This window comes from Vanessa atalanta, chromosome 17, assembly GCF_905147765.1.
Source record: "Vanessa atalanta chromosome 17, ilVanAtal1.2, whole genome shotgun sequence".
Taxonomy (NCBI): domain Eukaryota; kingdom Metazoa; phylum Arthropoda; class Insecta; order Lepidoptera; family Nymphalidae; genus Vanessa; species Vanessa atalanta.
Window position 1 is genome coordinate 311,641 of NC_061887.1, and position 17,658 is coordinate 329,298.

General features: G+C 31.8%; 1 protein-coding gene across 1 annotated transcript in view; it reads left to right on the forward strand.

The window, feature by feature from the left end:
• The window catches only part of LOC125070420 (protein prickle-like), a 156,260-nt gene that overhangs the window by 12,998 nt on the left and 125,604 nt on the right, over nucleotides 1-17,658 (forward strand). The window contains exon 2 of the mRNA XM_047680286.1: nucleotides 1,318-2,134. Coding sequence (XP_047536242.1) covers nucleotides 1,347-2,134 — 788 coding nt within the window. The 5' untranslated portion in view covers nucleotides 1,318-1,346. The remainder of the gene's footprint in view (nucleotides 1-1,317; nucleotides 2,135-17,658) is intronic.

A 17,658-nucleotide genomic window follows, 5' to 3' on the forward strand; every position in this document is an offset into this window, starting at 1 on the left:
GATACGATAAAATCGTAAAATGAAAGATAAAATCAAAGCAATTATCGCAATTCAGTGAGTTTTATACGATCGTTTTAACTTTTACTTAATGTATTTTTCGCAATAAACTGTTATGTTTAAAAGTTCGAAACTAATCCTGTTTTATGGCAAAGGTATTACAAATATTAAATATAAATACGAAACAATAATTACTGAATCTCAGAAAGAATTGAAGGGATTTTATATTTATTTCTTATTGTTTATTGCAGCTCTGCTATTTGTAACATGCTTTCGTGATCTTTAAATTTAACTGCAAACATTATTATTTGTACCGTAATAGGTTTTAATCAATAATAAATTATCTTTTCTTTCTCAGATTAACTTTTAGTCGGGTTCGACATCAGTGCCTTAAAAATATCCACTAGACAACTTTAAATAAGTCCACGAATGCAACGCCATGTGCGATTACACACAAAAAAATCCTATAAAATTGTAAATATAAAAGGATTTAAGATTAATAATTACAGGGATAGTCAATTAAGATTTCTCTGCTTATGTTCATTCAATATGCGGTGTTTAATGCAGATATAAAAGCATATTAAGCCAACAAATACTTAAACTCGTCCTTAACTACAAATGAAAGGTCTGACGTCATTTTTTTATCAAAGATTTATAGGAAAATTGAACTATTTCAAGGTTTAAATTAACCGGTAAATCACATAGCGGGAATGAGAAGGGAGACAATAAATAAAGGGAAGCGGCCGCAGGAGTGCGCGGAATTACGGGTAATGGGTAGTTCCAATCCGGTGAATAATGCAGGATGTGCCAGGGAATTATTAACCTTATGTCTAGGTGTTAAGAAGGGAATATTTTGTAAAATTGAGTTGTGGGGCTTCAGTAAAAGGTTCTAGGGCTTGGTTGTTATGCTGTGTATCGAAATATCTTGTATTAGAACGAGATTGAAAAATTACTTTCTGTAACACCTCTTGGGGTTATCGGCTTATGTTGTATACAGTTAGTGGAGGAAGGGTTTTTCTTTAAAGATACATAAAAGTATACGTCGCAAAAACTATCTAAATTCGTAATTCCATATTTGAAGTATTTTATGTACATATTTATAAAGTACACAATTTGAAATTTCGTTTAAAAATTCAAGAACATATTGAGTCAATTGCTACTTAACTTACTATTATAAAAGAATGTCATAAGAGCAATTATCTTATAATGCTGCATCTATTTATATCGATGTAAATTATTATTGTAAAAACACGAATTCAATTTGTCGTCCGATAATTCCATGCCATATACGCATCATTCCAAACGCAACCATCTTGACAGGTTTGGTGTTAAGTGAAAATAATAAAAAAATGTCGACAACCGCAACACGACATGTGAAATCATCGAACTCCGCTAACATACTGATGTGCAAACAATGGTGGAAGGTTTGCTGGATGTATGGCGACCAGGAGAAGTACTACAGGCAATTATATGGAAGGAGAAAAATTAACAATCCTACGCACATGTTCTTTGACGACACGAAACGACAGGGCGCTCAAATAACCGAACTAACAGATGAGTTCTTCGAAGACACGTTATCTAATGAAATAGAACCTGCGCCAGATGAAAGAGCAGAAGCGAGAGCCTCAGACAACAAGGAGTGGTTCGGCGCTGAATCGGAACCTATATACGGTTTCGATAAAACCTGGCAAAATGACCAAAGACGACAACCAATACATAATTATGATGATTTGAACGAATTCTTCGGTTCGAATCTTAGTAGTGACAGTATTAAGAACATGCTCAGTAATGGTCTTCCGTCTGATCCCAAAAACGAATTGCTAGATTCAAACGAGGTTGTGCATAAAAATGGTGACGTATTTGGAAAGACTTCCAAAACAGTTTGTAAGACTAAAAAGGGCGCAGTGGTTACTGAAGAGACGGACATTTCTAGTGATGGCAAGACGATGGCCAGTTTAAGGTTTCAGCGGTCGACTGTGAAAACTGGACCGAATAAGGTGAAAGAGATTTTGCAACCTTTAAAAGAGGATGCGGTGCTGGACGAGTGTTCGAGGAAGAAGTGCGTCGGGGACAAGTTGACAACCACGACGACGACGCTGGTGACCGTAACGCAGACGATGGTGACGAGTTGTAATGAGTAAGTAATTTTCAATATCTCACGAATATATTTAAAATCATTAAATAATTAATATCAATTATATAAATATAAAATATGAAATTTTGAATTAGTCATATATTTATGAAATTTTTATTACATAAAAGTTGATGTGAACGAGAAATCCTACTACGGCAAATGTGATAATAATTTAACAGTTACGAGAATGTAAGCAGGCCTTATTGAACTCACGGCGACGTCTAATAGCTATATCACTCGGAATACTATTACGAATCTATCGACACCTCGTACTATTGATGTTTCAAGAAATACCTATTTACACATAAACTCAGTAAGTAATAAATTATTACTTACTTTAATCCTTCTGTAATTTCAATAGTACTTCGTTAGTAGCATTTTAATATTATTTAACATAACATACATAAATATCTAAGTTAGAACATAAAAGTTAATAAAAGAGTCTATTGCTCTCAACTCTATAAATCAAAGAAATATAAATAAAACAATATTTTATACAAGGCTTTCAATACGTATTGTGAGGAATGCAACTCCCATAGAAAAGACTTCAACGTCAGCGCATCGTCTTGAAATGGCGTTGATGTTCGTTTTAAATAACTGACTAGTTTACTTGCAGTGTGCCAATATAATAAAATGTATATATTATTTATTTCATTATTTTGAATGTATTTAAATGATGTCTCTATCTAATCGAGCGTATCGATGTTTTAGACGTGAAAACTATGTATTTTTCATATTGTATTTGAAAAATTACTATAAGAAAGATCATTACAGCTAAATATTATTTTTAATGCGTACTTTATTTAACGTATTTAATATAAATTCCAAATACTCGGTTATAATAATGTAGGTCACATATATGTACATACATGTTATCTTTATATATATATACATATAAAACTTCGGCAGAACAACGCACGGCGCTGACCAATGCAAAAAAATAATAAAAGCAACATGGCCGCGAGCGGGTACCCGACGATGCTATCGCCTCGCTACTGTTTACAACCTTCATTACATTTTTATAGAAGCCTTTCTTTTGTTTCTTACATAACATTAACCATGTCTTGTACTTGTCCTCGGTATTGATTAAAAACTTACCACCGTCACAACTTACGTCCTCTTTTTTCAATACGAATTTAGTTCGTTTGCATTATTTATGTCATGTTCAAAGTATTCACATTTTATTGCATAATATAATGCCTCAGAAACATTAACACTTAGGTTTTTTATTAATATTTCCAAGCTGAATTAATATTTTTTTTTACGTAAAAGTAAGATAAGGAACATCACAAACAATACGGAGTCATAATTAATAAATATTAATAAAATAATATCTTAATATGAAAAGGCAAATTTTAGAATATCCACATAATTGTAAGTCAAATTATATTTTCTTAAACGCCTCTCGACAGTTATCTTTATTTAGTTAATTACAAAAACCGGCTCATGATACGAACAAAACGGCTTATAGTTTAATTTCTCATTCACTTAAAGTCTCAGTTAAAACAATAAAATAAAACTGTATACATAAATATACTAAATTTAGCAACTAATTAATATTATTTTGATTATTATTAATATATTTAAAGCGTTGAAATAGTGTCTTTGAACCCGTGTACAACTGTACAGTTCGCGCTTCTTACGTTGAGAAATTTTAAATAACATAAAACAAATGTATGAAACAATAGTTGAAAAAATATTTTTGGGCGATTTAAGTTGATTTGACACAAAGCGTGAAACACAAATATTTATACGGAGACATAGAATAATAAAATCCGCTAAAACAGCGAATCGTAACGGGTTATAAAACCAGATCCTAAAACGTTTTTGCAAATTTTAGCTCAGATTTGTATTTATTGATAGCTTATTTTGGGCACAAGTCTGCCCCAATTCTCAAAGGTGTGTGTCGATTTTAGACACAGAAGATCTGTCAATATGTATTATCGGTTGTTGTAGTAGTTAGTCATCAGTTGGATTTTACTAAAAAAAACATCTTATAAGAAGTTTTGTGTATATGTATTCTATTTATAAAAAGTAACTGGCAACTGACCATCCTGATGGCAATGGAACTGAAAAAATATTTAAAAATCCTTACATCACCAATGTACTACTTTAATATATAATTTATTTTTTGTCATCCATTCTTAATTAGGTACGTTATTATGGAAATATAAATAATCACTCACAGACACATTCTCGCTCCTCGTATACATATAGATTAAATAATAATAAACACCACATCTTAAAAATATTTGAACGTTCGTGTTTTATCGTAAAATATTCAATTTATGACAACCACATGCTGTCTTTCTCTACGTTTTAAATTAAATACATGCTAGACGTGATTTAAATCAATTTTATATATTAAATGACCAATGAGAAATGATGTAATAATTAATTCGGAATTACAATTTAAGTTGCTGTTAACATACTGTGCTGACTTAAAATAAACGAATAATCATAAATCAGTCATAAACTTAGGAGCACCGTATTCTAATTTCTTCCAAGCAAAAGTACCCAACCACCTTAAGTCCAGTAATCTTAGTAGTTTCACCTCAAAACTATTTAAAACAAAACTCATAGATACTTTTATCCGCTACAATATTTAAAGTAAATACAAAAGCGTAATTTAAACTCACATAAAACGAGATATTTAAAATAAAAATGTGATCTGTGACCTTGTTTCACTTTGAGTATTGAGGGAAGTAGGATGTCAAAATAAAAGTTTGTACAAGTTTACAGCTGGATATCTCGAATTCCCAGATACTTACCTAATTTTGACTAAGACGACTTAACTACTTGTTGAACTAATAGATTTTTGAACGTTTGTTAAATTGAAATATAATGCGTCAAATCTTCGACCTTAACAACTGAAGATTCTCCTACCCAACTGTTAGGCTGGTACTATTTCAAAACTACTGTTATACAATTTATCAATTCAGTAATTTGTTATTCAGAAATAACTATAACGAGGAATGCTTAAGAGACATTAACATCAGTCAACAGTCAATTATGATAAAAAATAAGATCTGTAATAAATATGATTTGCATTTAAAACCAATGATCATATATTTTTTAGAATATGGAACAGTAAGGTAATGGACCACTTCGATCAAGCCTTTTGTTTTAAATATATATAATTTAAATTAACTGTACGAGCATTTTTGATTCGTCGATTGACAAATCTGCTTATAAACTACTGTTAGATCATAATGTCGATTCTCTCGACAAGCCTTTGAAAGTAATTCCTGATATCTTTTCAGCTGATGTCAATAAATCTATAATTATTTCTCTTTTAGTGTAACTTCATTGATGAAAACATTATTCGTCTTAAATTAAATATAATTAATTGTAAGTATCTTTCTTCTAGGTAGAATCTATTTTTCGAACCGATGGTAGCTTTAAATTTAATTCGACAGTGTAAAATGAAGATTCAAAAGTGCTTTTATGAACTTGAATAAAGAATAGTTTGTTTTTGATTTTTTTATGTTAATTATTAATTTTGTCATTTCTCATCCTCTCCTTTAAACTTATTTTTAACTGATTATTTTGTTAATTGCACGTAAGACTCGTTCTTTGTAATACGTTAATCAATCACTGAAAATTTTTATTGTTAATAATTTATTAATATTTTTTATTTATGAAACGTACTGTTTGATTCGACAAAATGAAAAAAATTAAACATAAAAATCCGTCATGCTAAACGCACGCTATTTAATTCTGAAAAGTATAAACTAGCGTAGCTGTCATTTAGATAAGAAACGTAAATATATACACAAGTAACGGTATCCGACTAATAAGGCTATTAATACATAAAAGTTACATCCTAAAATATGTAGGCGTATTATTTATTTAGTAACTGTTCGTATAAAAACTCGTTATTGTAATATCTATTATTGAATTCTTCATAGGATGTTTTATAGCAGGTTTAACACCGGCTAACATCTTATTATAATTACAAATGAGATCTAAATTAAATGCAATTTACATAATATATTGCTTGGATTTTCGTCTTGATTTTATTGTTTAAACAGCCTATAAAATTAATATATTAATTAAATATATAGATATTCTCGATTTCAAATACTGAGATAGTATTATTAATAATATATTCCCTACTTGTAATAAGTTCAATGAATGAATTGCGTTATAATGTATTGGCTTGTCGTATAAATATTGCCGGCTCGATTTAATTCCTGTTTTAATTAAGAAACTGTCATTTTTAATAAAGAGCTAATTGAGAGTAAAGTCTCGGGCGTGTGCTTGTAGCGAATAAATCTTACAAGAATAATATATTATATGTCTCAGGCGCCTGCGAACATTCAATAAATTATCAGAAAATAATTTGTTCCGCGTCGACGAATGTATAATATAGTTTTATTAATTCAGTTTCAATTAAGTGTAATTAACTCGATGTAATATTTGTATGACCAGTACTGAGCAACATGGTATTTTCATTAGGTCTTTATTTTTTAAACCATTTCAATAGTCGTCGATTACATTTTTCTATTGTTATTTATTCACTGTCTCGCTCACCTTGTAAACTGGAACACATCAATATTAAGCATGGCGGAGGAATAGGATATGAGCTGGTGTTAAGTGCACAAAGTCCTAGCACCATATAAGTATAACTTAAAAATCTTGTGGTAGAACTGGCGGCTTTACCTGCGCGAAATTTATAAAACACAACTTCCAATCCCCGTTTTACCCCCATACGGGTGGAGTTTAACGTATAGAAAATCCGTTCTTAGCAGATATCTACACCCTATCAGGAACCTACCTGCCAAATTTCAAATTTGTGTAGTGTTATAGTTTCTGAGATTTCATGATTAATCAGTGAGTGGTTCGCTTTCGTATATAAAGATTTAATGTGTATTTGTATTTTACTTATTTGAGTTCATAGCATTTTTTTTTTTAGCATTAGCAGCCTGTAAATTTTCCCACTGCTTGGCTAAAGGCCTCCTCTCCCTTTGAGGAGAAGGTTTGGAGCATATTGCACCACGCTGCTCCAATGCGGGTTGGCGGAATACACATGTGGCAGAATTTCGTTGAAATTAGACACATGCAGGTTTCCTCACGATGTTTTCCTTCACCGCCGAGCACGAGATGAATTATAAACACAAATAAAGCACATGAAAATTCAGTGGTGCCTGCCTGGGTTTGAACCCGAAATCATCGGTTAAGATGCACGGGTTCTAACCACTGGGCCATCTCGGCTCTCATACTCATATTTGAGTTCATTTAAAGCGAAGTCGTAACGAGCAGTAAACTCAAAGGAGACTTTTGCCAAGCAACCTGCTATTACTGTTAGTGTGCACTATGCTCTCATTGTTAGCCATCCAGATGGACATGTTCCGAAGCCTACCAAAGAATTACATTTACAATAGATTGATAGATTTATAAAACGGAAATACTGGCATACTTTGTAAAGATAAATATACTGACTTATTGATCGTTTCTTTAGAATCGGTCGTTCATGCCCGTTCACACTTTCATACCGAGCTTTTTTGTCCCGTTCACTAGTAACTTATTTATTATGAGCGCGAAAGAGATGACTTTGTTGAATTTGACAGTAGCCCGTGAAGTTTCGTGTTTGCTCAGCTCTCGAAGCGACATTGACATATACTATTTGATGCTTGGCTTTGGGGTGACCACAAATTGAATATTCAAATTCGGGATAAATAGCTTCTGTTTTTTTACTGGTGTAGTAGACTTTTTCAAAGTATACTATATATATTATACTATCGAGTGACATTAATCAAAATCTCAGTATGTCATGGATCAAATACACTATACAAAGATATAAGGTAATTGTATCACATTAATTTACAATACAATAGTCTATGGGAAGTTTTGGCCACTTCCCAGCATTCAGGAGTAAGGGACTCTTACTATACACCATATATAGTATTGTTACCAAAACCAATAATTAGAAAACAATAGTTATGCTTAGATGAATTAATTAATGAGATCTTATCCTTAATATCTGGGAATTATGGTGACCGTGTTGAAAGCAGATGATATTCACTTCTGGTTATAACAAGTTTCAATGTTTTGATAGGTTCGATTTATTAGGTTTGTGGAAGGAATAGTTATATCTAAGTCAACAACCAAAGAGTACGCCTTCAATAAGGGATTTAGTACCTGATATTTACATCATACGAAAGAACGCTGCTGTTTTTTTATGGCTTAGGTTGACGGACGAGAATATGGGCCATCTAATAGTAAGTGGTCAGCACCGCCGATAGACAATGGCACTGCAAGAAATATAAACCATTCCTTACATGGCCAATGTGCCACCAACCTTGGCAACTAAGATGTTATATACAGGCACAAGGCCTGTAGTTACACTGGCTCACTCACCCTTCAAACCAGAACACAACAATACTGAGTACTGATGTTTGGCACTAGAATATCTGATGAATGGGTGGTACCTATCCGGATGGACTTGCATAAAGCCCTATCACCAAGTAGACTCTTTAAAGTAAATTAATATTCAGTAACAATAATATCGATGTTATGTATTCATGTTCCCGTGTAATTCAAACATCACGCATAGATGCTGGATAGAATACGCGAGATCATTGGTCGAGAGCTCGAATAATCTATGATATTCTTATGTATTTGCGAAAAAAATACGTTTTAAACGTTGACGAAGGTTTTATAAGAACTTTGGAAGTAAAACTAAAGTCATTAAAGTATGTATTATAAATAAGAATATATTAAACAAAAACTGTTTGAAATGTATGATATAGCTGAACTATTAGCAAACACGGAATACGTAAATCTAAGATTCGTTTATCATTCCTATTTCGATTGAATTAGACATTATTTCCTACGCCTATAATATGTATAGGATAGTAAGCTGCAACCTTAATATTAACTATGAATATAGTGCGAAACAATAATTTATTAATGTTTATGTTGTTTTTATGCGTCTTATTTTTAATCAAATAAACTTAATCTAATACGAGATCAAATCGAGCCAAGAAACGTGTTAACGAATTTAATGGTAAATGTTCGTCAATTTGTGCTTATAAATATGTATGTATGTGTGTGTTCAATCGGTTCAGGTTCGCACACGGCGTGTTTGCATGCGCTAATTAACGTGCAAAATGCGCAGGCGCAGGCAATGCTGAATTATATGCGTGCGGGTATTTTTCCTTTTCTAATATTTTTTTTTTTTGCATTAAAATTATTATAAACATGCTCCTTTTTCAGAATATTTAAAGCTTTTGACTTCGCACGGCTTAAAAACGTTTATGTCGTAGCACATATGACTCTATTGGTTTACTCGGCGCAAGTCGGTGGTATCTCGCAGGTCTCATATCTCAAGGTTGAGATATTGTTTTTGCATTCAGCCTACTTACACAAAACTATAATTCATTATACAACGCATTCTTCATTGTGAATCACTTCGTCCATTGGTGAAAACCGTATGAGACGGACAGACGCGACGAGGGCACTTGGTTGTATAATATTTCGTGATGGAATAATATTTACTTGATTTGTTCCTTACGTTAAGGCTCACCTCATATTTATACTTGAATTCACGATCCTCACTATTTCCCGATCACGTTTACCTTCCTGCTAAAATATAGAAAACTTTTTAAAAGAATAAAATAAAATTAATCAACATTTATAAATAATGATTTTATTTGATAACTTCAATAAGTATAAGGCTTTTTACATTAAGTGATATTCTTAATCGATGCAGGCAATAAAATGGAAATATTTTTGCACTATTACGTCAAGGCTCAAGATTGTTAACTACAAAATAATGTCATTCGGAAATGAAAAAGTTCACAATAAAAATAAAACAAACCCTGTAGTGTATGTTTAAGTTCTAGTTTTCATATTAAGTCTTCTTATTCAACTATAAATTTAGATTTTGGTTAGTAATAAGTGCATGTAGTATATAAGCTTGTAATAAAATATAATATTCAGTTCAATATACGCTTAGACGTTAGACTGTAAGCATGTGTTTTATCTAACCCGACTCATAAATAATAATAAATAATTATAACATACATTACATACATACATTAACAGCCTGTAAATTTCCCACTGCTGTTTTGGCGCATATTCCACCACGCTGCTTAAATGCGGGTTGTTGGAATACACATGTGGCAGAATTTCGTAGAAATTAGACACATGCAGATTTTCTCACGATGTTTCCTTCACAGTCGAGCACGAGTTGAATTATAAGCACAAATTAAGAACATGAAAATTCAGTTGTGCCTGCCTGGCTTTGAACCCGAAATCATCGGTTAAGCTGCACGCGTTCTAACCACTGGGCCATGTCGGCTCATAATAATTATAAGGCTTATAACAATTCATTGTCCTGTGTAATCGCTTCTAATTTGAAGAATATGCTAACAGCAATGACGTGCAACGAGAAAATACACTAGAAAATAACTTGGTCATAATTTATAACAAGATGACTTCATCCTTTCGTACTTCAAATAACGTAGTTATAAAAAAAAATACAAGCGGTTTATTAATAATTATACATACGTTTCTTCGAATAAAATAGATTAGACAACATCACTAAAACTTTTTAATATCAGAGTAGTAAATTAATACCATAATTTCAAAACTGTTACAAAATAAATTCTGTATATTAGTGATATGATATTAATCATGTAAAATTAAATTTGTAAAAATAAATTAATGCCTAAAATTCTCTTCTGTACTTCGTAAGTTTTGCTGCTAAATAATGAGTTTAGTGTAATTTAAAAATATAACATAATGTAGATATCATGTGGAATACAGTATCATTATACGAGTGAAAAAAATGTATTTGGAATTGGATCATTAGTTCCGGAGAATACATACCCCACATAGAAATAAACAAAGTTTATAATATGTAATGGTACAATGTATATAAATATATTATATATCTAATTTAACATTAACGACAAGAAACGAACTCATTCCGTTCGTATATAATGGTATAGATTGATATATAAGTTTCAGTTTTACCACTACAAGCAAGAAATTTTTCCCGCAGTGTCTAATTAGTGCATTCTCGGACAAATAGCGCACTTAACAATCATGAACATCGTAGTCTCGCTTAACAAACTCGCTCATTTGCTCTTTAGATACAAAACCGTTATAAGTGCACGACTTTATGAGATATTTACTGAATGCGGAACTCCGAAATGCTTTGAAAACATCCTGTATCATATAATAAACTATATCATATTTCAAAATGTTACCAAGCCGTTTCCTTTTTTATATATTTTTTTCGGGTTTTGACTGATCCCTTTTTAATTTTGTTCGACGTTTCGTAAGAGCTGCATCTGTCGTAGGCACGTGCTGACGCTCAGATAAAAAAGTGTAGGTCGCTGCCAAATCTCATAGATATATATATTTATTAACTATATGTTTAAGATTACCCTTTGAGGTGACATATTTATCAACCTTTTTATACTACTCACTTCATTGTACCCCACCGCTAGGTGTCGCTCTATAGAATTCAACTGATTGCATATTATAGGCAAAGAAAAGAGGCTGTTAGTGGTTCAGTGAGAAGATTTACGAGACGAGGAGTTGAGTTTGACGCTTGTTAAACACAGCTGTTCTACATGTATATTTAAATTGTGATTAGCGTATTTAAAAATGTTTGGAGGAAAGAAAAAAAAACTTGACGTCGTATTGTACAAATTAATAGTGTTCAAGTTTTAATAATTAACATTTCACAACCAATTACCAATTCACAGAAGCAAATTTAACGGTACAAAATAAAACGCAACAATGAAACCGGTTAAAATAAGCACTAGTTTTATAGTTGGAAAAAATAAGTTCGTTTTATGGTTCAACAATGTTGCCAGGCTCAGCGTTATAAACTGTTCGTATCAGTCATTACGTTGAACTACCGGCTATATTACTATGTGGGATTTTTAATTCCTTCTATATATTAATAGCATGTTCTGTTACAATGTGTATCTGTTTCGTTAAATAAATATTAATCAATTTGTTTTTATCTGGTATCATTACAGGATAGGAGAAGGATTATGATTTTATGCCATATATTATATAGTCTAATCCATTAAACAATTTACCTGTATACTAAATGTATTTATGTTATTTTGTTGTGACAAAAAAACCTAATACCAAGTTACAATGTAAGTAAAGTAGAAGGTAAAACTGTAGGCCTGTAGTACCACTAACAATAAACGCTCCCAACAAGTGGCAATGTTTTGTATCGTTATGTCGCGGTGTGAAGTAGGAGTGAGCCAGTGTACTTACAGGCACAAGGGCTAACAATTTTCATCTAGTCTGCAAGCAACTTTTTATTTATTATTTATATCATAAGTAGGCGGACTAGCAAATGCACTCCTTGATGGTACGTGGTCACCTACGACAAGACAAGACAGTGTTTCTGCAACAAATATTAATCATTCCTCGTATCATTAATGCGCCACATACCTTACGAACTGAGATATTATGTCCATTGTGCCTATAGTTACACTGACTTACTTATCCTGCAAACCAGAACACAACAATACGTATAGCTGTTTGGTGAAATAATATGATGAGCGGGTGGTACCTGCCCAGGCAGGTTTACAAAATTAGGTTAGTTAGATTATACAAAATCCTACCAATGACAATATTGTGTGATGATTTAATTTGACAATCAATGAGTGTAATGCTTTTATATTGAATAAAATAATTTCAGTTTTAGTTTGCTTCACAAATCGGTAAGGGATATGATCATTATTATTACTTTCATGTACCCATGTATATTTGCGTCAGTGTATCATTATTTGTAAACAAATCCACCATATGTGATAGTAAATAAATCAATAAAACCTTATCAATGGGAGGAATAAAAAAATCTTTTTACCACATCAAAATGACGCTTATATAACAATATTTATCAAATACATTTCGGATTTGAATCCGAGCGCTGACGGCGCGGGAGCGTGTCGGTCACGGCTCGTGCCGCACACAAGGTCACTATACTTTATCGTTATCCTTACCGTTCCATTACATCTGTGAATGGGAACTAGTACATCATTCAATAGAGTTAAAAAAAAAGTGGTTTCATATATATTTATTGGTAACTTCATAGCAGAAGATCGAGCGTTCGAATCCTTTTAAGAGCTGATTTTTAACGAAAGCTTTATTAAGCAAAAAATCATATGTTGCTCTGTACGAGAAGTCTCCATAACTTGCACAGTAACGTGTTTGAATAAATTCAAAAAATCCTCAAAGGAAGAGGAGGCCTACGCCACCAGTGGTACATTTACTTTTACTGTGACAAAGTTGTATAATGTTTCAAATTATCGGACATAACTAGTTTGAGAAATCCTTAACCTATAACTATTTAGACTGTAAGAGTATCTTAACACTGTGCCTCAGTTTTTTAATATACATGTAAACAAAGTGCGTGACACTTCATTTCGGTTGTATATTCTGTATTAACCGCTTAATAACTGATGTTTAGTTTATCTGTGATCTTTTTTGGTTCAAAGGAGCGGTCTGTCATTTATTAAACGATTATTGCGTGCTAAATATAGAGGTTATAATAACTGGTAAAAAAAGTAACTTTAAATGTGGTTTCTCATTTCAGTTAAATTTATAGATTAAGTAATGTTCAATAATAGTTTTCTTAAATTTGTAAAATTAGTGTGTAATAAAATCCTCTCTTTTCAGAGCAACTCAATTCGGCTTTTATTTTACTGAACCATAAGATCTAACAAATAAGTATAAATTAATAAGTATGAATAACAAAACTTACTGCATACGAGTAAAGTTCATACAAAATGGTACCTCCTCATACCTTGACTTAAAGTTGAAACCATAAAAACGTTCTGTCTTAGAGAATGACTATGTCACGAAAAAAATAACCAAGCTAAATTTCAAGTCAGTCGGACCTGTAGTTTTGAAGATCACGTTATGAGTCAGTAATATTATACATATATATACAGATAGAGATTTATATACAGCCGTTATTGTTGGCACATCGGTCATAGGAAATAATTTGTTGGGCTTCGTTGTTGAACGTTGCTTCCTATTGTAGGGGAATGTGATACCTGAGTGCGGTTAGTTCGCTGCTGTAGAATGCGGAATTGCCGGAATTGCCAACGTAGGGTGAAAATGCAATTATATTTACATGTTTACTTAGGAAAAACATCATATCGTCCTTATTAATATCTTATAATAATATTCTTCATCCGCAACCTAATACCCATACCCCAACCTAATTTTACCCACTACATATGTATAAACCTCGCTTGTCTCTTCCTCACGACCCTTGTCTTCGCACCTTGCTATATCACTTTGTAACTGACCATCTGTCCGTTTTGTAATCAGTTCTTGGACGCCATTTTGTTATTGATTATTAATTTGTAATGGTCCCTCCAAGAAGTTCCACCCAGTACTGTTTCTGTAAATAAAGTGTTCATCTACACTAAAAAACCTACGCGTAAAGTCAAATTAACCGTATAAAATTCAAAGGTTTCTAGACAATCTTTGAGTACAGTAGTTTTGCTGTAGGTTTAAGTAAAAATAAAAATTATTTATCCAAGGGTAAACATTAATATCGGAATTGCATTTAAATACATACTTACACGAGTTGATAAATTTCTTCTTTTTAATGTCTGCTAATAATTTATTCCTTTCTTTGTTCCAGGTGAGTGTCCGTCGGTGTATCGTGAGAATATTGTATGTATACATCGATGTTTATATTCATCATTATACATAAACACCGAAAATCTAAATTAAAATATACTTTATTCGAATAGACTTTTACGAGTTAATTTGAAGCGTCAATTTACAAAATTGTATTAAAAGTAAAGCTGCCGGTTGCGAATGTTCTACCGAGAATAGCTGGCAAGAAACTCAGTAGTTACCTTTTCCAACATTGGAAATGCTGTTATATTGATATATAATATATAAACTTTATGAAATGCACGCTAATGTGATTAAATGTAAGGACTCAGTGTAGACCTGTATAGCTTTTAAAGGCAGATGGTGACTGCTCATCATCGACATTCCTCGTGTAAGGCAAACTTTAGGCTCTGTACATTTAAAAGAACTCAGTTATTAAATACGTTGATCTCGAATTCAATTTTTTCATCGAGGACACTATCTCAACCAGAAATGTCAAATTAAAATACATAATGCTCTGAACGAATGCATTCTTAGATTTTAATTGACAAAAACTGGAACGAATGATCTCGCATTGTGTGATTGATGATCATGTTAGTTTCCATTTTCATACGACACGACATTAACGTAACGTGTACTGTCATAACATGACACTATAAAAATTTTAATACACAGAAAATTTCGAAACATAATTAAATTGTATTTAAAAATGTTATCAGTTGTGTCTTTATATATTTGTATTTTACCTGTGGCTTAACTTTTGGAATGAATGTACATGTTACGCATACGTTTTGTCGTATTAGTTTAATGGAAACATTTATCATAAATATAAAATCGAATCGGACATAATTCCTTTTTAAATAGCTCCAAAGGAAGCTATTACTGGAGTAAGTAATTGATCGCTCCTTACTCGGAAAAATTAATTACTTCGCGATGAATATTTATAGAGTTTATCCCTACATGAATTACGATTGTAACAACTTCAACTAGTGTAATGATATATGTTTTAATAAACTAATTGCATATCTTAATATATATTTTTGAAATTGCAAAGCATTTTTTTTTAAATTACTAGTAATTCTCAGGTAGCAATTTAGGAGACATACATGAAAGAGTATTATATTTATTGAAGTTTATCCTCTTTGGATGCAATTATTGGAAATTTGAAATTCGAATGTGAGCGGAACGTAAAATGTTTTTATTTTTTGACAATTTATCTAGTTGGATGGAATTCTATCAACCACCAAATTACACTGGAGTTACGTCATGCAATGAAAACCAAAAAAGTAAAGAAATATATTCTCTTTGTTTCTTTATTTTAGTTTATATATTAAATACTATTCAAATTAAAAGACTATTAACTAGCCACAAGAAAATCATTAAAAATCTTTTTAACAACCAGAAACTCGATATTCGCGAGCGCCATCTTTAAACTTTGTTTTTTTTTGTGCGTTTCGTTCTTGCATCTTATCTACAGATTACGTTTATGTCCGACTTGTTGCGTTTTGTTTTTACATTTTAATGACCCATTCATTTTGAATATGCATTTAAGAACCATTTATTTTATAACAATAACATTAAAAGTAAAGATTCAATAAATATTATACATTATAGTAATTAAATAGTAATACAATAAGTGATAGGCACTCATTAACAGATTTGACGGTATGTTTTTTTTATTTATAAATCAAATGAATCAGGTCTACAACGTGTTTGTACACAATTAAAAGATCTTCTTTTTCAACTGACGGTATATCAGTTGCATTCGTTGAAAACCTTTGTACATATTATCTTAACATATGTATATATGATAAAGACTTACGAGACTTTTATTAACATATTTATGAAGTGATCAGGTATTAGGAAACCTTTGTCTTTTTTATACCTCTGACTAAAACTATATACGAGTTATGTTACGACTTAAACATATTAACTCTAGACATTATATTTTCATTGATCACGTGGAAATAATTAATTAATATTATTAAAGTTCAAACATAGTTACTTATGTATATTCAATTATAAATAATATAAAAACGCATTTAACGATTACAAACGACAACTGACAGACGGACAAATCTCTTAATGGCAAGATAGATAAAGTAGATAGTGTCTATTCAGAAACATTGACAACCATTACTGGCAAAGACAAGAGAACGTAAGTTTTTTATGGGAGGAGAATCGCCTTAAGATAAGTGATCATCGCAGCCCATAAACAACCATAGAGAACTGTCGGCTTGTTTCAAAATAAACTATTATTATACTTTTTAAAGTTTAAACGAAAACTTCTAAGATAATGAAAACCTGCTTGTTTGATTTATTAATTTCAAATTTAAATTATATTAAGCAACGTTATTTTTATTAAGAACAAATTCGTTAATATATATGTATTTGAAAGATATTACCTTGGAGGGTTAGACCGATTGGTATGTCCTGACATATAGTCCACATGTTAAACTGCATGACGCTCTACTATCCGTCATTGTGCTATCCAACGCCCCCGTCTTCTTCCTTACGTGTGATATGTATATATATAACATACTAGTCGTTGCCTGCGGCATCGCTCGCGCTTTAGGTGTTGGTCGCCAGGTGTTACGTATAAAAAATAAAAAGCCTATGTGCTTTCTTGGTGTTCAAATTCGCTTCATACTAAAATTCAGTGGTTTGACCCTGAAAGAGCGACAGGCAAGTAATATACTAGTAAAAAACATATATTTTTTATTTCGACATATAAATACTTAAATAACCTTCAATTTAGATTTTTCTACGCACATGTTTCAAGATTGCATTAATTTTTTTGTACCCCTTGTATGCAAATGACGTTATTTTTAATAAAATCATATAAAGTCACGAGCAGGAGAGTGTTTTAGAGACGTCGGTTAGGATTAGTTTCAATAAGCCGACAT